This window comes from Sus scrofa, chromosome 18 (genome assembly GCF_000003025.6).
Source record: "Sus scrofa isolate TJ Tabasco breed Duroc chromosome 18, Sscrofa11.1, whole genome shotgun sequence".
Taxonomy (NCBI): domain Eukaryota; kingdom Metazoa; phylum Chordata; class Mammalia; order Artiodactyla; family Suidae; genus Sus; species Sus scrofa.
This window is the reverse complement of record NC_010460.4, coordinates 8950696-8973018: the sequence shown is the minus strand read 5'-3', so window position 1 is coordinate 8973018 and position 22323 is coordinate 8950696. Positions and strand designations below refer to the sequence as shown.

Sequence of the window (22323 nt, the reverse complement as noted above, 5' to 3'; positions counted from 1 at the left end):
GCAGGGACTGAACCCGAGTCCTCATGGATACTAGTTGGGTCCGTTTCTATTAAGCCACAGTGGGAACTCCTATGGCACCATTTCTCTTTTCCCTTTATTATAGGAAAAGTCTTCATTATCTTCACTTTCCCTCCTAAGCTCTTAAAAATCACTCAATCAGAATATCTCCCTAAGCATCTTCTTGTGTAAATCATCAATACTCCAGTGATAAACTCTTAGTCTTTATCTTACTTATCAGCATACACAACTGACCACTCTCTGTGTTAATACACTTTCTTCACTGGATTTCCTACCTCACCGGTTGCTCCTTCTCCGGTTCCTCCTCTTTTCTCCAACCTTAGCTCTCTTCTTTTTCCTAACTATACTCATCCCATCGATGACCACATCAGTCTCACAGCTTTGAAAACCACCTAAATGCTCAAATTCAAGGTTGGCTGACTGCTATAACAAGTACATTCAAAAGATATAAGGACTCAAACACAGTGTAAGTTTATTTCTTACTGATCTAACAGTAGTACTAGGTGGTTAAATGGGTTGGCAAGGTGATCCTTACCCATGCAGTATTCTGGAGCCCAGGCTGATGGACAATCTACCATTGACACACATGGCTTCCAACTTACCTTAAAGATCCCCCCTGTTCCAGCCGGCCAGAAGGGAAAAACAAGACAGAAGATGTTGGTATGCACTAGATCCAGAACTAGCAGCGCACATCACGTGTGCTCGTATTACATCAGCCAGAACTTAATCACGTGGCCACACCTAACTACAAGAGAGAAACGTCCAGCTGTCTACTCAAAGAAAACAAGACAAAGATATGGTAAACAGTCTCTGCCACTGGAACTCATTCCCAAACTCCAGACTCATATACCCAACTGCTTATTCAACATTTTGGACATCCATTAGATATTTCAAACTTAACATACCCAAAACGGAATTCTTCAAGTGCCTTCCCCTTTTCCCTTGACACCTTGCTTTCTTGCACACCTCATATTCAATCTATCAACAAATCCTGTTGGCTCTATTTTCAAAACACCTCAACTCTGACCACTTTTCAATGTCTCTACAGCCACTAACCCAGTTGAAACCCTAGAGGACTGCAAGAGCTCCTCCTTGTCTCCCCTGCTTCTACACTTCTCCCTTTACAGTTTAGTCTCTACACAGCAACCAGAGCATTTCTGTTAAGATGTAAGTCAGATCACATCACTCAACTCTGGCTGCTCAAATTCTGTGCTGTTACCCATTTCACTTCAAGGCAAAGGCCTTACAACGGCCTTTGGTGATACAAGATGAGATGCATGAAGAATATACGGATAGAATATTTCAAATCTTAGTAACAAGGATGTAAAGAACTAAGATGAAATGAACGCTTTCAGTTGTTGTAGAATAGGAATAAAAGGACTAAACAAAATCAAGTCTTCCTTATCTGAAGTTCTGACACTATTCCCATGGAAATACAGTAATATATAAAAAGGAATATTGAGTTATTTATGAATAATTAACAATAATTCTTTACCTTCTATGGTAAAAAAAAGCAATAATTGTTTGGGATTCATAGAAAAGATAGAATGTTCTTATAATATATGAGAATTAAACTACCTTCATAAGACATTACCAGAACTAGTAAGAACCCTTTTAAAATAATCATACCTACTAAAAACTCCTAAATTAGTCAGTGTTGGATATTTTTTCCCTGTCAGCTACAGAGAGACTTCTAAATAGAAGAGTATAAACTTCAAAACAGAAGAAATAGGATTAAGACCCAAGGTAACAAAAAAAGGGGGGGGTTTCCCATTGTAGCTCGTGGGGTTAAGACCCTAATGTTTTCTCTGTGAGGATGCAGGTTTGATCCCTGGCCTTGCTCAGTGGGTTAAGGATCCAGCACTGCCACAAGCTGTGGTGTAGGTCACAGATGCGGCTCAGATCTGGCATTGCTAAGGCTGTGGTGTGGGCCTCAGCTGTGCTCCAAATCGACCCCGAGCCTCAGAGGCAGTATGAGTATGTGGCAGGAGCCATACGTATGTGGCAGGTGTTGCTATAAAAAGGACAAAAAGCAAACAAAATAGTTCCCACTATGGCCAACAGGATCGGTGGTATCTCTGGAGCACTGAGACACAGGTTCAATCCCTGGTTTTAGGACCCAGTGATGCCCCAGCTGTGGCATAGGTGGCAACTGTGGCTTGGATCTGATCCCTGGCCCGGGAACTCCATATGCCTTGGGGTAGCCAAAAAAAAGAGGTTCTAATAACTATTTACAGCATTGCTGCAGCTAGTAATCTCCTTTAATAAAATACATCTGTAAACTCAAGACAGAAATTATTTGCAAAATAAATGCTATATTGTAGCAAATACAGTTTAAAAACACTAGGTCATTGGAAGAACAACCCCAAGCAGTACTTTAAACTGTTTCAAATACTCAATGGTAAGTGACTAATTCAAAGCATTCTAAAATTTTACTTACACTGCTCTGAATATAAAAAGTCTGATTTTTCTGATGTTATTAATTTAAAGGATATATTTAGTGAAAGAAAAAAATATAAAACAAGAGTATTTCTTGGAGTTCCCTGGTAGTCTAGGGGTTAGGACTTGATGCTTTCACCACTGTGGCCTGGGTTCAATCCCTGGTCTGGGAATTGAGATCCCACATCAAGCCACTGAATGCCATATATAAATAAATACGAGTTCCCGTCGTGGCTCAGCAGAAACTAATCTGACTAACATCCATGAGGGCACAGGTTCAATCCCTGGCCTCGCCCAGTGGGTTAAGGATCTGGTGTTGCCCGGAGTTGTGGTGTGGTTCGCAGATGAGGCTTGGATCTGGTGTTGCCATAAATAAATAAAGTATTTCTCAATTTACACACAAGGCATCTTTTACAATAAGGAGATGCATGCTTTAAAACACACACACAACAGTTGAAAATAGCCTGCCAAAATGTTATGTTTCTCTCTCCCTGTAAGTGCCATTTCAAAATCTGCAAGGTAGCCAAAATATAATTGGAATATTACTACTTACAACATGAACAAAAGCCTGAAGAGTATCTATGCTCCCAAGTGTAACATGGCACTGTAATGGTCAGGTATTCAAGGCTTATGCTATGTAAGTCTTAAGTCTTTCTTCCTTCACAAGAAAACTTATGAACACATTTCCTAGCTTCTCATTTTTTAATTCTTAAGTGAAAATCATGACCAGAAATATCATTTTATACTGTAGGGAAGCCCTCCAGGTCAAGCAGTGAAAAGTTAACAACACTGTACTTTAAGACAAGGGTCCCATTGGGTCCCAATGAAAAAGAGAGAAATACGAGCAGCAAACACCATATGCTCACCCTTAATAAAAACATAATTTAATGATGCCACTAAGAGTAATAAAGGGGCTAACTCTGGAACATCACAGAACTTGACAAAGGTTTCAAACAGAAAAACTCACAATGAAGATAGAAAATAACACAACTAGTACGATAAACTAGTAGCTCCTACCACTTAATTGATATTTTCCATGACTTTTTGGTGAATAAACATCTGAACATATTCACTTTCACCCATACATATCTTGATGACAGTTAATATGATTGAAATATGGTTTAAAAACGAGGGGCACTGCTAACTTTTGGGTGCCCTCTTTTGGGATATCTCCCTTTCTTATAAAGAAATTCATTTTGGATGAAACATGTTTGCTTTACCTACCACTTTTCACAACGTCACTGCCAAATAATTCAAGTGTTAACTATATACTACAGTGAGTCTTAAGCTTTTGGGGGGCAGAAGACACCTTTGAGAGCTGAAAGAAAATTATGAATCCTGTCCTTTCAAAAATATAGTAGCAAAAGAAATTCAAAAATAAAAATATTAAGTACCAAAAAAATCCTTGGGAGTTCCCATTGTGGCTTAGTGATAACAAACCTGACTAGTACCACAAGGACACGGTTCTATCCCTGGCCCCACTCAGTGAGTTAAAGATCTGGCATTGCCATGGGCTACAGTGTAAGTTGCAGATGCAGCCTGGATCTGGCATTGCTGTGGCTGTGGCGCAGGCCTGCTGCTGCAGCTCTGATCCAACCCCTAGCCTGGGAACTTCCATAGGCCAAGGGTGTAGCCTTTAAAAAAAAAATTTTTTTTTCTATGAACTGGGTCTACCTAATTTTAAATCTTAACTACAAAGCTACAGTTAAGACAGTGTGGTACAGGCTCAAGAAGAGACAATAAAACAGTATAAAACTCACATATATAATCAAATGATTTCAATAAAAGTGCCAAGGCAATTAATTCAATAGAAAAAGGTTAGTCTCTTCAAAAAAGGTGAAACAGGAGTTCCTTTTGTGGCTCAGCAGTAACAAACCTGACTAGTATCCATGAGGATGCAGGTTCGATCCCTGGCCTCGCTCAGTGGGTTAAGGACGGCACTGCTGTGAGCTGTGCTGTAGGTCGCAGATGCGGCTCAGATCCCACGTTGCTGTGGCTGTGGCTATGGCTGGCTGCTATGGCTCTGATTCTGGGAACTTCCATATGTCACAAGTACAGCCCTAAAAAAAAAAAAAAAAAAAAAAAAGTGGTGAAACAATGAAACAACTGGACATCCATATGAAAAAGAACCAAATGGATCACAGTCCTAGATGTAAAAGCTGAAACTGTAAAACCCTAGAAAAAAGCACGGGAGAAAATTTTAGGACCTTAAGTTAGGCAAAGATTTATGGGTTAGGACACAAAAAGCATGAAACATAAAAAAAAAAAAAAATGAGAAACTGGATTTCATCAAAAATAAAACTTCTACTCTTCAAAGGAAGAAGAGGAAAATGAAAAAGACAAGCCATAGACTGGGAGGCATGTGCAATGAACTTGTATCCAGAACATGTATTAGGCACTCTTAGAACTCCACAGTAAGAAAGTAAATACTGAATAAAAAGATCTGAATGGATACCTCGCCAAAGAAAATATACGAACAGTAAATAAGCATATAGAAAGATGTTCAACATTATCAGTTATTAGGAAAATACAAATTAAAACCACGATGACTACTACTGCATAGAAATTAGAATGGCTAAAACCAAGAAGATTGATAATCCAAGTGTTGACAAAGATAGAGTTTGAGATGCTCATTCAATGTGGGTGGCAATGTAAAATGATACTGTTGCCTTAAAAAAAAAAAAAAAAAAAGTCTGGTAGCTCCTTATAAAGTTAAATACATACTTACCATACCATCTGTCAATCCAACCTCTAGGTGGTCCTCAAGAGAAGTTAAAACCATAGCATCCAACACAAAAACCTGAGCCCAAATTTTATGACAACTTGATTTATAATTGTTGAAAACTAGAAACAATCTTACTACCCATCAAGTGGTAAGTGTAGAGTTGTGCTCTATCCATACAATAAACTACTACTAAGCAATAAAACAGAAACTACTTAATGATAAAAGCAACAACATGGGTGAATCTCAAAAAAATCAAACTAAATGAAAGAAGCCAAATACATACAACCACATACTGTATGATTTCATGTATATGACTTTCTGGAAAAGGCAAAGCTAGAAATCAGACCAGTGTTCGCCAGGAACTGGAGGTGGGGTGGGGAGGAAACTGAATGCAAAGAGTAACCAGGGAACTCTGGATGGAAATATTCTCTATCTTGATTGTGACAGTAGTTACATGACTGTATACATTTGTAAACACTCATTAAACTGTAGATTTAAAATATTAAATTATCAATTGTGTAAATTACATCCTAATAAATTTTAAAAAGCAATTATGATCTTTCTATAGAACTCTAACCCACACCTTAATTTCAGAACTTCAAATATGATATGCTTAAGTCTCCCCTAGACCAGGAGTCTGAAAACTTTGGTCCATGAGCTTAAATCTGGCCAACCACCTGTTTTTTTTTTTTTGTACAGCTCACAATTTAAGAATGGTAAATACATATATATATACATACACACACACCCACACACACACCCACATACACATATTTTTTCTTGCTTTTTAGGGCTGCACCTGCAGCACATGGAAGTTCCAGGTTAAGGGTCCAATTGGAGCTGCAGCTGCGGGTCTACACCACAGCCACAGCAATGTGGGCTCCAAGTTGCTTCTGCAGCCAATACCATAGTTCACAGCAATACAAGATCCTTAACCCACTGAGCGAGGCCACAACAACTCCAGATCCAAGCCAAGTCTACAGCCTACATGACAGCTCATGGCAACACCAGATCCTTAACCCACTGAGTGAGGCCAGTGATAAAACCCGTGTGCTCATGGATGCTCAGGTTTGCTAACCTCTGAGCCATGACGGGAACTCCTCTATTAGCTGCTTTTGTGCTACAATACCGTTGCTGAGTCTGTTCAGTCCTTGTGACCCACCATACCTAAAATATTTACTTCCTGACCCTTTACACAAAAAGTCACCTAACCATTACCTTAGACATAAGTTGCTGAAATTTTTTACAGAGATCATTACACTAGGAAGATTTGTGTCAATACAAATCTCTCTTCCATACAAAGTTTTACAGCCACTAAGCCCTTTTAATCAAGGAGATCAACAAGTAAAGCTGATAAATGAAGAAAATAAATGGTTAAGGTATAGCAGGACTAAATAGAGCCTTGAGGTAACCTCTGAAGGTCCCAGAAATCCTCAAAACAGGGTTTTTCAAATCACCTGTTGAAATCAGTTGGCTGTCAATCTAATAAACTGATTTTATGAATAACATTTTTTAAAAAAGAAAACCAAGGAGAGTTTACACTGTGGCACAGAGGGTTAAGGATCTGAAGTTGTCTCCACAGCTTCACAGGTTTGATCCCTGGCCAGGCACAGTAGGTTAAGGATCTGGCATTGCCAGATGGGCTTAGTGGCCTAAGTCACAGCTGTGGCTCAGATTCGATCCCTGGCCAGGAACTTCCATATGCTGCAGGTGCAGCTGGGGGAAAAAGAGAGAACTGAATAGTACAGAAAATGAGAGTGCAACATATCTAACAGGGTTTCCTTTACTCTTTTTTTTTTTTTTTTTTTTTTTTTTTTTTTGCTTTTTAGGGCCACACCCACGGCAGGCTAAGGGCTGAATCAGAGCTACAGCTGCCAGCCTACACCACAGCCACAACAAGACAGGATCCAAGCCGCATCTGCACCCTACACCACAGCTCACAGCAACGCTGGATCCTTAACCCACTGAGTGAGGCCAGGGATTGAACCCGCAACCTTATGGTTCCTAGCCGGATTTGTTCCACTGCGCCATGATGGGAACTCCTTCATTCACTAATTCTTTTTAACAAAATTTTAACTGAGGTATAGTTGATTTACAGTATTATAGTAGTTTCAAGTGTACAACACAGTGATTCAAAAATTTTAGAGATTATATTTCATTTAAAGTTATTATAGAAGACTGGCTACATTTCTGATTTTGTACATATTAACTAATTCTCTCACTAAATATCTGAGTATCTGTGGGCCAGATGAGGATAAGAAATGGACAAAACACCATGGGGAGAGGGATAAATTAGGAGGTTTGGATTAGCTTATACATGCTACTATATAATAGCAGATAAGTAACAAGGAACTACTGTGTAACACAGGGAATCTACTCAATATTCTATAATAACCTATATGGGGAAAGAATCTGAAAAAGAATGCATATGTATGTAACTGACTCACTTTGCTATACACCTAAAACTAATACAACACTGTAAGTTAACTATAATAATACGTTTTTAAAAAAAATTTTTTTGGTCTTTTTAGGACCGTACCCAGGACATATGGAGGTTCCCAGGCTAGGGATCAAACTGGAGCTGTAGCTGCCAGCCTACACCACAGCCACAGGAACACCAAATCCAAGTTGCATCTGCAACCTACACCACAGCTCATAGCAATGCCAGATCCTTAACCCACTAAGCGAGGCCAGGGATCAAACCCAGGTCCTCTTGGATATCAGCTGGGTTCGGTAACCACTGAGCCATGATGGGAACTCCTAAAAAAATTTTTTTTTTTTTTTTTTTTTTTTTGCTTTTAAGGGCTGCACCCAAGGCATTATGGAAGTTCCCAGGCTAGGGGTCAAATCAGAGCTAGAGCAGCTGGCCTACGCGAAAGCTACAGCAACCGCCAGATCCAAGCCACATCTGTGACCTACACCACAGCTCATGGCAATGCCAAATCCCTAACCCACTGAGTGAAGCCGAGGATTGAGCCCTTATCCTCATGTATCCTAGTTGGGCTCATTAACAGCTGAACTCCTGAAGGGAACTCCCAAAATTTTTTTTATAGAAAAAAATAGAAAAAAAAGAAAACAAGTGAAAACTGCTTCACATATGTAGGTATTAAAGCAACTTAAAATCTGAAGTTCCCACTGTGGCACAGTGGGTTAAGAATCCAATTGCAGGAGTTCCCGTCGTGGTGCAGTGGTTAACGAATCCAACTAGGAACCATGAGGTTGCGGGTTCGGTCCCTGCCATTGCTCAGTGGGTTAAGGATCCGGCATTGCCGTGAGCTGTGGTGTAGGTTGCAGATGCGGCTCGGATCCCGCGTTGCTGTGGCTCTGGTGTAGGCCGGTGGCTACAGCTCCGATTTGACCTCTAGCCTGGGAACCTCCATATGCCTCAGGAGCGGCCCAAGAAATAACAAAAAGACAAAAAAAAAAAAAAAGAAGAAGAAGAATCCAATTGTAGTGTCTTGGGTCACTGTGTAGGCATGGATTTGATCCCCAGCCCGGTGCAGTGAGTTAAGGAATCTGGTGTCACCACAGCTGCAGTTTAGGTCACAACTGTGGCTGGGATTTGATTCCTGGCCCAGGAACTTCCATACGTCATGAGTACAGCAACAAAAAATAAATAAAGCAACTTAAAATCTGCATTTCTTACAGTAGTAATTTTTTTTTTAATGGTGCTAGAGCGCCATAGTGATTTGAAAGCCACCATCCTACGGTACATTTGTCCCCAAAGTGCTGTCAATAACTGCAGCTCCATTATAAGAAATGTTTCATTTGATGTTACAGAGCTTCCAGAAGACTGAGCATCAGTTTTCCTCTATATACATAGCCCTGATATAGGAAAGAATGAGAATAGTAATTTTTAAGCCCAAGAAAAAATATGGAAACCAAAATAATCTCAGAAGGTAGAAAAAAGAAGTAATTGCTTAATGTTAGGGTGGAGGCTGTATTAAGAGTTTCTTCTGACTATTATGCTAATTATGTATGATAGTAAGTTAGATTGGTAGACAAAAGAAAACTGAAAAATAAAAACTACCTCCCAGGGAGTTCCCATTGTGGCTCAGCAGTAATGAACCCACCTAGTATCCATGAGGAGGCAAGTTCAATCCCTAGCCTCACTCAATGGGTTAAGGATCCAGCACTGTTGTGACCTGTGGTGTAGGTCACAAACTCAGATTCTGCATTGCTGTGGCTGTGTCATAGGCCAGCAGCTGTAGCTCCGACCTCTAGCCTGGGAACTTCCATATGCTGCAGGTGTGGCCCTAAAGAGCCAAAAAACAAACAAACAAACAAAAAAAACCAAAAAACAAACCCCAGCAACCTACTCCCCAGAATATGTCAACGTCTCTACCAAATATTTAAGGAAAGAATGGAACAAATGAGACTATACATTTTGGGTTCTTATATAAAGTATAAGTAACATTTTGACTATGAAAGCACTGCTGATAAAACAGAAAAGCTCCTGACTTTACAGAATAACCAATCTGCATTGGTCTGAACTAGACAGGGAGAATGAGTTAAAGGACTTAATGCAACTTTTGAAGAAGATAAAATCTAGTAAGAGCTACTGACTATAAAGGCTTATTTTAGTGACAATTTGAGATAGAAATATATTTCTATATTTAATACATTTCTATATTTCTATAGAAGCATAGTAACATACTGGATTTCATAAAAGATGATTATGACACAAAATGTTCACTAAGTATGCAGCCAAATTAATATTAAGAAATCAAAGAAAGAATGCATTTTCTTTTTTTCTTTTTTTCTCTTTTTAGGGCCACATCCCCAGCATATGGAGGTTCCCAGGCTGGGGTAGAATCGGAGCTGTAGCCACCGGCCTACACCATAGCCACAGCCATGCCAGATCTGAGCCGTGCCTGCAACCTACACCACAGCTCACGGCAACACCAGATCCTTAACCCACTGAGCAAGGCCAGGGATTGAACCTGCATCCTCATGGATGCTAGTTGTTTAACCGCAGAGCCATGAAGAGAACTCCCACTTTGGCGTTTCTGAAGGAGAAAAACAGCTTTAGGATTGAAGAAAAGGGAAGAAGACTAAGTCGTTGCCTCAATCTCATTCAGGGCTTAGAAAATACCTGAAAAGCAATGTGGCCTGCTCCCTCCCTCTCTTCCCTACCACACACAGAATACGGTTTTCAATTACTATGACCTGATCAGCTTTCTAGTGAGGAAAGCCAAAAACGGAATCAAGACTTCTCTAGCCTGTTATCTTAATATAATTTTTCTGGCCTATTATCTAAATAAAATTAAATCAACTTTGCTCTCAGGTTTTACTACATTCAAGGATTCAAGTACCCAGTCCCAACGTTCCTTTCTTATCTGTTTACTGACAATCAATTCCTTCAATAGCCAGCATATATAAGTGACTAATACTAGAAAATTTTCTAAATAAAAGAAGAGCTAAGTGGATGCCTAAAGGAGGGAGTTCATTAAATGATGAGAGAAAGAATACAGAAAGGGAATGCTAGAAATACCAAAGACACAATTATTTTATGTTTTTACCTAAGAGGTACGTTTTGTCCGCCTTCAAATATATCTAGACAAGTATTAACAGCAATAACCCTAACTGCAGAAACACAAAGCTTAGTGGGGCCTACCACTTTTTAAAAGTATGATGCAGTTCACCCTAAACCAGGCATGAATCATAAAGATGTGTTTTAATACAGCAAACCTCACTATAAGGGATATTTCACACCAGAATACTACTTAGTCAATGCATTACTATAATTACACAACTTAACTAAGGCTGGTGATAAAAGATTTTGAAAACAATACAATTTCAATTGTAATGCAATTCTAAGAGGCTCCCTTCTACAAAAATACAGCATAAGAAGAATAGTTAATAAATATCACACCCTGGCATAAAGCGTTTTTTAAAGTAAATGTATTTTTATACCATATGGTCACATTATCCCTTATTATACCATACGGTGGTAGAAAAAAAGTAACATCAGGAAAGTTTAAATGGTCATAAGTAATGTTTGATGCCAAAAGCATAAGCACATTCATTCAATAAATATTTAATAAGCTCCTGCCATTTACCAGAATATTCTATTTTGAGCATCTCCAAAGTAATACTTACAAATACAGGACAAGAAATTTGTTCGCTTTCCAGTATAATTTTAAAAACTAAATCTACATGTATGCTCAAGATGTTTGATAAGAATAAAAAAGTTTGAAATAACCTAATATAAAAAAATTAGTTAAAACCACAGTCTTTTTATTTTTTATTTTTTTAGGGCCACATCCACAGCACATGGAGATAGATTCCCAGGCTAGGTGTCTAATTGGAGCTACAGCTGCCGACCTCTGCCACAGCCACAGCAATGCCAGATCCCAGCCGTGTCTGAGACCTACACCACAGTTCACGGCAGCACCAGATCCTTGGCCAACTGAGTGAGGCCAGGGATCCAAACCGCAACCTCATGGTTCCTATTTGGATTCATTTCTGCTACACCACAACAGAAACTCCAAAATCATGGTTTATCTCATATGACAATGTTTTGCCATATGAGTTTAAAAATATACGAAACCACATACATTGCATTATACAAGCATAAAAAAAGAGTATGCGGATATACACTAAAATGTTTATGGTAATTTTATCTTATTGGCAAGATTACAGATAATTTTCTAAAGCTTTTTGTATTTATACTTTTCTAATTTTTCAGTAACAGATGTGCTTTCCCTCTAAGAAACTTTTTAAAACCTGTATTTTACTGTCAAATATGGTAATTCTTTAGACTGAAATGTGTCATTTTACACAAGCACATTTTTTCATTTCTTTCCATGTACTTGACAATGATATCTCTTTAGTACAAATGCAGAAGACAGTTCAATTAAAAGATCACAGTATATTTCAGTTTCCATTGAATTAACAAATACCAACTTCAAATTTAAAATTACTTCTTGGAGGAATTTACCATACATAACATCGACTATCTATATTCAAAACAGATTCATTTTTAATCTTTTACTCCCCTCCCCCCTGTCAAATATATTTATTATAAGTTCCTATAAGAAAACATGGAGGAAAAACTACTATTCATCACTAACCATAAAAACCTGAACGGAGGCAGCAGTGGGAAACACGTCTAACTGAAATTAGTTAAGAGTATCCTTATGGTTTCAAGAGATACTAATATGCTTTATAATATTGCCAATTTAAATTCGAATTCATCTAGCCTAGAGGTTCTCAAGCATTGACACATGAGAACTGCCCAGGAAGTGTGCCAAATACCGAAATCGACGGCCCTAGGTCTCACCTACTGAATCAGACTCTATTGGGGGTAGAGCTCAATCTGGCCCTTTCAAATTAGATAGCAGACAGTGTACTTAACAAAAGCCTTCTCTACATCACTGCAAACTGTTCTAATAACTCTGAAACAAATTTCTCAATGAAAACAATGTTATAATCAGAGAATTACAATTTCATAACCCATACCCTTTAATTTACCCCTTCTTCTACATACATTCAACAAAACCACACATGGCACCAAAGTAAAGCCAGCCTAGAGGCACCTGTGCCAGTAAGACAAAGGCATATCCGATTCATGGAAAAAATAGACAGCAGATGTGACCCCCTAGTATTTACCCATTAAAAACAATGTATCCTAAAAATAAATTTCCATGTCAACGGAACAAAGCTGTTTATAAATAAGAAGGAATGTGGAGGTGTGGGGAAGACAAGAGGAAGCTTCAGCAAGTTAAGTACCAAAAGCCAGGAAACAAGGCAGAATGAATGGCAACTGGGGACAAGGAAAACAAAATAAAGAAGAAAAGAAGAGCGCTATCCTTACAATCCAAGAAGTTGGGGGAAATGAACAGATATTAGAGGAAACTGATCTGAGCAGATATTAGAGGAAACTGAATTGAGATATGCAAACAGCAAAGTAAGTGGATAGTGGTGTCAAAAAAAAAAAAAACATAAGAAATTTAGGTGAGATCAAATGATGGTACAGAGCATCATGAAGGCGGTATAAAAGGATGAAAAACAAATATTGCGAACAAAGTGATAATGAACAGGGCAAGCACACTGAATTTCCACAGTAAAGGTGATGAAGCAGGAAAAAGAACTGCACGGAAAGAGAAAGGAATGAGACATTATAAGAATTGGGAAACAAAATATAGATACTGTAGTAGGAAGGAAAGAACTTTGAGCAAAGTCAACAGAGTAAGTCATTATCTAATCAATAACTGTAAAGTACAGTTATTATACCATGTATTATCTCATTATTTGTGAAGTATAATAAAGGGTATTATTTTATGTAATACAATACCAACACAAATGTAATAAATTTTTGGTAATAAAAACCAAAATGTAAACCAAGTAATTTGACAAGGTGATAAGAGGTGAATAATGCAAAAGCAGGCTGAGAGAAGCAAGGGCTAAAGAGGAAAAAGCAAAAAAAAGGGGGGGGACAAAAAGGAGGACAACAGCAAGAATTCAAACGTATAAAACAGGTAGGAAGACACAAAGACGTGCGAATGCACAAATGGAAGACTAAAAAGTGGCAGGACTGCAAGTGAAACCTGATGGAATCTTGACAGCTTCAGGATTCAGAAAGTAAGTAGCTCCAAAGCGTCCAGAAGGATTTGTGACGGTAACAATAGATAACAAGTTAGGGAGCAGTGGGAAGACGTGGAAGGCCTCAAGAGGACCAGGGTAAGAGAAGTGCAAAAATGGTCTTAAGTAGAAGCTGAGGTTAGAAGGCAGGCCAGTCCAACTACTGGCAAAGGAGCCGGGTGGCAGATGGGAATGGGATGGGGGTTACCAGTCGGCGACAGAGCACTGACAAACATTAGGAACCGGGGAACAAGACCGGGGTGGAAAAAAGAACGGAAACAGTGGCATTTACGGTAGAAAAAGTAAAGACTAAATCAAAACCATCCGCTGGTTAAAACAGGTGAAGAGAAACCCCCCCTCCCCCGCCTCCACCACCACCACCACCACCAAGTAGAGAAGTGGAAGGGAGAGCAGCGGCCTGAAAAGGGAGACAGTCATGGAGAGCAGAGGGAATGATGAGCCCCATCATCACCATGACCAGGTAATAATTACACACGGCATGAACTCGGGCTAGGGGCCGGGCCCCGGCTACTAACCTACATCTTGCACCTGGAGGCCGCCACCAGCCTCCCCCGCCCCCCACCCCTAAAACGAAAACATCGAGGCGATGCGAGGCTGGCTACCTTCAGCCAGCCGTGACCTTCTCGGACCAGCCCTGAGTCTCGCCCCCTACTGATGGCCTCCTGCTCAACCACCGCTGCCCGAATCCCTCCGGCCCCAAGAGCGGGCCAGGGAAACCCCCCGGGCCATTGTGTGTGTTTACGTAGCGAGGAGCCGCGTGACGGAGAGGGACAGGAGGGGAATGCCCGTCTCCCACCCCGCAGAGCCCGGAGGAGAAGGTGGCTGAGGGCACCGTAGCCCCCGCCGCCACCTCTTTCCCCCAAATAAACACCAGCCGGGCGAGCCCCGAGTCGGGAGGGGTGCAGGGGGCGCCGGCACTCACCTCCTCGGGAATGGCAGGGTCCGCAGCCGAAGAGGCCGCGGCGCCGGCCTCGGGCTCCATGTCCCCGTTGAACAGAGCTTGGCCCTGCTCCGCGCCGCCGCCGCCGCCGCCGCCGCTCAGCGCCGCCATCTTATAACCGAGAGCCGGGCCCAAGCGACCGCTGCTGGGCGGGGAGGGGGCAGGGAGGCGGAGGGCGGGGGGAGGCGGAGGCGGAGGGCGGGGGGCGGCGGGGAGGGACGGCCCGGGCGGCGCCGGCGGCGGGTGGACGCCTGGGCCACCTCGGGAACCGGCCTGCGGCCCCCGGCGCAACCGAGCCTGAGGGGATTGGGGGAAGGACGCCAGGCAGGGGGCGGGGGCAGGGGGCGGAGACGACTGGAAGTCGCCGCGGCAACGGCGTCACCCGCGTGTCACGGTCGTGACGTCACGCGGGGTACGTGACGTGATGCTAGGAGCGCCCTCGCGCCGTTGCCCGGGAGGGTGCGTTCCAGTCAGCCCACCCTCCTGCTCCCACGTTTTCTCTGCTCCGCCGTTGCCATGGCTCCGATTAATTCCCTTCTCCGTCCTAAACCTGTTCTGTTCTGTAGGATTTACTAGAAGAGGAGGGCCGTGTTTTAGGAGAAGTTGAAATCCTAGAGAGAGGAAGACGGGAAGCCTATGCGACTTGTATTATTTCTATTACGGCGACTGTATCTTTGTCATGATAATAGGACTTGAAACCCCAAGGTTGAAACGGCCAAGCAGAATTTGATAGAAATATACTTAGGAAAGGCCACGTTATCAGAATGATGCTTGTATCTTTTAGGCAGAGGAACCTGACACATTAAAGGATTTGGCCTGTTAAAGTGAGTCTAAGTCGAAGTTTGTTTTTTTGTTTAGGAAAAGGTTGTTTTAGTGTATTTTTTGTTTACCAGATTCATACATTTAACAGATGTCAACGGAGCACTTTCCATGTGCTAGGGCCTGCACAAGGCTCGGAGCCTTCTAAATTTCAGAGGCATCCAGACTTTGATCATGAAAATCATTCAAAATATTTAAGTACTTTCCTGCAGTTCGTGAACAGAAAATAAGGCAAAGCATTCTCTATGCAAAACATGCCTGAAGACAAGAGAGAGTTAAATTACCTTTGAGAGGCCCAATTACAGAATGGAATTTGTTAAAGAAACCCAATTTATTTTTAAAAATGCATTTATTTGAAAGGAAAGGGAAATATGCAGGAGGAAAAAAAGAGAGAAATAGAAACAGTGGAAGTTACTGCGAACTCCTGATGATGTGCAGTTAATCACCAAGCAACCTCAACATCAAGTCATGAGAAGCTTTAAGTGCACTTCCCATGGGGAGAAGTCACCAGTGACTTCCCTCTTGTATTCACCATGATTCAAGAGATAGAAATCTGTCCTACTGACTTCTGAAACAGACTGTCTGTGTATGGATGAGCTCAGGAGCTGAGATAAGGAGTTTTGTGAGAGGTTATTCGATTAAACAGAATATTAATGTTTAAAAATCTACATTTAAAAATCCAAGATATAAACTATCGAAGGAGCCTTTGTTAGCTTTGTTGTACTTTCCCTTCCAAGTAGAAGTCTCCTTGAGGCACTGAATTTAAATCAAAACGTGGCTTGACAGGAGTTCCCAGGTGGCTCAGTGGTAATGAACCCGACTATTATCCATGAGGACTTGGGTTCCATCCCTGACTTCGCTCAGTGGGTTAAGGATTCGGTGTTGCCATGAACAGTGGTTTGTATCCTGTGTTGCTTAGGCTGTGGCGTAGGCCAGCAGCTGCAACTTGGATTTGACCCCTAGCTTGGAAACTTCCATATGCTGCACTTGTGGCCCTATTTAAAAAAAAAAAAAAAAAAAAAAAAAGCCCCCAGAAATATTACATCATTGTAACACGTCTTCCTAACATTAAAACACCTAAGTTTTTTTTCCCCATTCATCCCATTTTAAATTAGCATTTTCTTTATCAGCCACAATCTATGTAGATCATACTTTATGTGATTTTTTTTTTTCTCCACAGCATGGTTGATCTCATCCATTTAATATTGATTCTTGTTAGTTTTCATTCAACATTTTCTAACCTCAACTTCAAATTCTGGATATATCTTATTTGATTTCCCTAGGCCGTTCTAAAGTCCCAGAGGATCCAGAAGGGAAAATATAGAGAAAGCATAAACTTTGGAGTCCAAAGATCAGGATTTTAGTGTCAGCATGCCACATCTTGGTTATATAATCTCAAGCCTGGTAAGCACTAATCCTTGTTTGTTGTTATTTCAGTCTATAAAACAAGGGAAGTGATAATGTCCATCCAGCCTACCTATCTGTATCATCATAAGCCTCACACATTGTAGTTTTACCCTTTACAAAATGTAAAGTTACTCTCTTGGTCAGAATTCAGACAAGGCATAGCAAAGATGGCTTATTTCTGCTGCATGATATTTGGGACCTCAGCTGGGAAGACTGAAATACCTGGAGGTGTCTCAATGGTGGGGGACTGGAATCATTTACAGGCTTATTTTCCCCGATGTCTGGTGGTTGAAGCTGGGTCTGCAGCAAGGGCAGTCAACCAGAATACCTAACTATATTCTCTTCATGTGGCATGAGGTTCCTCGTAGCATGGCTACCTCTGGGTAGTCGGGCTTATGACAAGGCAGCTGAGGGTTCCGGTAAGCAAGGTGAAAGGTCTATTGCATGACCTAGCCTCCAAAGTCACACCACTTCACTTCCGCAGCATTTTATGGGATCCTGGGAAGTCACGAAGTCCAGCCCAAGTTCATGAACAGGGGGAGACAGTGTCAGAGAATTACAGACATTTCATTTACAGAAGGGTCATGTTCAGAATCATGAACTACTACTCTGTAGAAATGCCTACTTACTCTCATCTTTTCAGGGGTTGCTACACTCAGATGCTCCCCTTTTTATTGCTGAGAATCACCAAGAATGTCTCAATATGGTAATACAGAAGCCCTTCTTTCTTTAGCTTCTGAGGCCCCCACTGCCTGCAAAAATAAATGCAGGTCCTTGGCTGTTGGATGCAGCTTAATTCTCTCCTCTTGGGCATTTCTCCCCAAATCCCAGTGCTGCCATAGACAGTGTCGATTTGCTGAAACCCTTTACACAAAACAGTGGCGCTGTGTTCTTGGAGCCTGCAATGAACCAAGCCAGTTTGCATTGAGCCGAAACAGAAATAACACCTCCCTTTTGTGTTAGAGTGTGCCATATGGGCATCAAAGCAGTATTATCTTTCATTCTAACGTCTTACAGATGTTTTAGTCAGCATAGTTCTTTTTGCTTTTGCTCACAATTCCACTTTTCCCCTAAGACATGCATGTGTTCACAGGAAACTGGAAAACAAATGTAACTGAGGAGCACAACTCAGATCACTGCTCCAGTTGATGACTGGGACACTGTTAAGAGGCCTTGCTGATGTGTCTGACCCTCTCTTCCCTGGAGGTGAATTTACTTACGACTGGTGTTTCTCTCTCGAATCCTGCATTCTCATGGATACGGGATAGTCCCACCCATCAGCCAGACGTGCCCACATTAACGTGGTCAGCTCCTGGAAACAGGTAAGTAGCTTCTAGGAAGCTTCTGTAGCTCCAGCCATATTCAGTGCTGTATATATGATCACACAGTTCAATACTTTCTTTACAAATATGGTCATCTTTATGAATAATACAGCCTGCATTTTTTAATAGAAGGCTACTCTCAGAAGCTATTTAGGTGTGACTAGAATCATAGAGTTCATTCAGCACAAACTTCCCTCTGCAAGATACTTGTAATTTCCTCTGTGGAATTCTAGACTCTATCCAGATACTTTTGTGATGGAGATCTCACTAAAACTGTACATTCAACTCTATTTTTTTTTCTAAAGTTGAATTGAAATCCTCCTCATTATGGCATCTATATTCTGGTCTGAGTTTTGCCTTATAGGTGAACCCAAGATGAGTCTGTTTCTTCTTCTGTGTAACTGCTTTCAAATATTTGAAGGGAGTTCTCTCAAAGCATTATCTCTTCTTTCTGTGTACTCTTTTCATTGTTCCTCTTAAAATGTGGTCCAGTGAGTTAAACACCGCACCTGGTTTAGTCCAGCCAACAAAAAATAGAATCTCTGATTGCAATAACCTAGGCACCATGCTTTTGTTAATACAATCCAAAATTATACCAGCAACCCCACCCATTAGTGATACATATGAAACTTACACTCAACAGAAAGAAAACCTTTGTTTTTCTTAAATAAAAATGCTATTATATCAAGTCTAAATTTTCAGCATTGGACATCTCTTCTACTGAACTCATGTTGTGCAGACTTCAGTTCTTTTTTGTTTGTTTGTTTTTGCTTTTTTAGGGCCACACACTTGGCATATGGAGGTTCCCAGGCTAGGGATCCAATCAGAGCTACAGCTACTGGCCTACACCACAGGCACAGCAATGCCAGATCCAAGCCACCTCTGAGACCTACACTATACCACAGCTCACTGTAGTGCCAGATCCTTAACCCACTGAGTGAGGCCAGGAATCAAACCCACAACCTCATGGTTCCTAGTCAAATTCATTTCTGCTGAGCCACAACAGGAACTCCAGCAGACTTTAACTCTTTTTTGTTGTTGTTATTGCTTTTTGGGGGGGGGGGCGCACCCAAGGCATATGGAAGTTCCCAGGCTAGGGGTCTAATCGAAGCTACAGCTGCCAGCCTATGCCAGAGCCACAACAACGCCAGATCCGAGCCGCGTCTGCGACCTACACCACAGCTCACGGCAATGCCAGATCCTTAAGCGACTGAGCAAGGCCAAGGATCAAACCTGAAACTTCATGGTTCCTAGTCAGATTCGTTTCCACTGTGCCATGACGGGAACTCCCAGACTTTAATTCTTGAAGGAAGACCTTGTCTTTAAATTTGGGAAATTTGTTAGATATTACAGTTCTAACATTTTCCAAAGGGTGTTTATATCAGTATGTTATTTCATCTTATAACATCTTGCTTACACTACCCTGGGGTGTGTTAATAAGATATAGAGTTCTTTGCAATATGCTTTGCGAATTTTGTAATTTGGGATGTTAAACTTTCAGTTTGCTTTTATTGCAAGGTGCAGTAGAGTGTATACAGCATGCTACCTTTTGGCAAGAAACAAGAGGAAACCATATATAGATAGATGTAGCGGTAGATATAGGTTCATAGATTCTTAGCTCTGCCCACTGAAAAAAAGTGCCTAGGAATAGCAATAAGTATACCTGATGCTGGGATCTTGATCTTGAAATGCCATTCTCTGCTAAAAGTAACATGGGCTTTTTTGAGAAATGGTTGATTCCAGATCTGGAGCAGTAAAGGTATAAACTGAGCTTGCCCAGCATGCACCTTGGTATATGTGAGAGCAGGGGTATGATAGAATTAGACAAATCATCATTTTGCAACCACTAGTGTAATAAGTACTCCAGGTCAGGACCACGAATAGTTGCTCAAACTATTATTGGGTAAAAGACTGTTGGGGAACAGGATAGTCTTATGGTTTCAAAATACCACCACACAGACCTCTTATTAATTATAAAAGGGAAGTGTATATTTACAACGGAGAGATCTGGCAACCACTATATTAACCAAGTAATAAAACTTAGCATCACCACTAGGGGATAACTTTCACATTATGTGAATTCTGATGCAATGCATCGGCTGTGTGGTGTTTGGGCCCCCAAATATTTAACCTGAATGTAATCATGAGGAAACAAGAAAATCCAGAATGTGGGACATTATGTGAGGCAACTGACTCTCTAAAATTCAATATCAGGCAAACCAAAAAAGTCAGGGGCAAAGGACTATTTTAGATCAAAAGGGAGTGGAGAGATATAACACCAAATGCAGTACATGAAACTTAACTGAATCCTGGGTTAGAAAATAAACTATAAGAGGTATTTTGGGGATGATCGGGAAAATTTACACATGGGCTGTATATTATGTGGTAATTGTGAATTAATGTTAATATTCTTATTTCTATGAGATGAGCAGTGAAGTAAGTGTTTAGGGCTGAAATGTTATGTCTACAGCTTGTTTTAAAATAACTCAAAAATATGGAGATAAAGAAATGTTGACAGGAGTTCTCATTGTGGTGCAGGGGAAATGAATCTGACTAGTAGCCATGAGGACACAGGTTCGATCCCTGGCCTTGCTCAGTGGGTTAAGCTGCTGTGAGATGTGGTGTATGTAGGTCACAGACACGGCTTGGATCCTGCATTGTTGTGGCTGTTGTGCCGGCTGACATCTGTAGCTCCAATTAGACCCCTAGTCTGGGAACCTCCATATGCCATGGTGAAGCCCTAAAAAGCACACACACACACACACACACACACACACAGTTGACAAATGTTAACAATCAGGTAATCTTGATGGATATCATAAAGTTTTCTATATTTTGGAAAAATTTCCAAAAATGTTGGAAGAGAAAAATTTCATTATGTAAAAATAATGATAAAGCATTGTAATAAGTTTCCAAAGAAATTTTTTTCAGGCAATTAAAAACTTGTTAGGCACCTGTTACTATTAATCTTACATTAAATTTTACCTTCTTATATGCCTCAGATCTATTCCCAATAAATCTAGTTTGATAATAATTTTTATTTTCTGATATGCTGGAATTAAACCATTTTGCATCATGATTTATAGGCAATAAGAGCATGAAACAAAAATTTTACTGTGTCTTGCTTGGGTTTTAATAAGACTCTATAATATCTATCTATCAAGTGAGAGTTTTCTCATATCCTAAATGTTGTTATGTTAATCTAAGTGTGTGCTTTTGTCTTTTTAGGCCCACACCCATGGCATGTGGAGGTTCCCAGGCTAGGGGTCCAATCAGAGCTGTAGCCGCTGGCCTACACCACAGCCACAGCAACGCCAGATCCGAGCCGCATCAACAGCCCACACCCCAGCTCATGGCAATGCCAGATCCTTAACCCACTGAGCAAGGTGAGGGATTGAAACAGCATCCTCATGGTTCCTAGTCAGATTCGCCTCCACTGCGCCATGATGGGAACTCCAAGGAATACATATATTTTTTATCATAAACATTTGCAGCAAAACCTGTACTAGTATCTTTTTGTTCTTAAGGTATTTTTTTTAGTGTCTCTTAGTTCATGTCTTCATTTCTTCATTCATTCCACAAACACTGCATACCTACTGGGTGCCAGACACTGCACTAGGCGTTTATGTAATCTGAACAATAATGAGAAGCTTAGATTTTGGTTTGTTTGTTACCATTGCTCTGGGAGTAGATTGTTAAAAAGCATATCTCTAATAGTACCCAACTTGAGAGGCATCAGAACTTCTGTTAACTGGTTTTTCGGTATGTTGATATCTCTAATGCTAATTCTCAAATCTATGTTTTGTCTTTGATTCCTAGGTATGAAAACCTTTCTGTGAGATCTTGCTTCCTACTTTAAAGAGAAAATAGAGGTTTTCAGGCATGAACTCTCTGCTTCAGCTCCCCCACCGGGGAACTCCCCTGCATTTTTATTCATTCGTATCTTCTTCCTGACCTCACAACACAAAGTGTCACTCCGCTATCTACTGGTGACTGTCTCCTTTTTCTTGAAAATCTCTATTGCCTTAGATTTTATGATTCCATAT

At 40.8% G+C, this 22323-nt stretch overlaps 1 protein-coding gene across 7 annotated transcripts in view; it reads right to left on the bottom strand.

Moving 5' to 3' along the window:
- Positions 1-15056, bottom strand: part of BRAF (B-Raf proto-oncogene, serine/threonine kinase) — a 174596-nt gene extending 159540 nt beyond the window's left edge. For 2 of the 7 annotated variants that reach the window (XR_002340233.1, XM_021078583.1), the window contains exon 1: positions 14712-15041. Coding sequence is in view for 5 of the 7 variants with exons in the window: in XM_021078583.1 (XP_020934242.1) it covers positions 14712-14840 (129 nt within the window). In the remaining 2 variants the exon portion in view is untranslated. Of the gene's footprint in view, positions 1-14711 lie in introns of all 7 variants that reach the window. The other 5 variants (XM_021078587.1, XM_021078586.1, XR_002340234.1 and 2 more) reach the window with 4 other exon arrangements.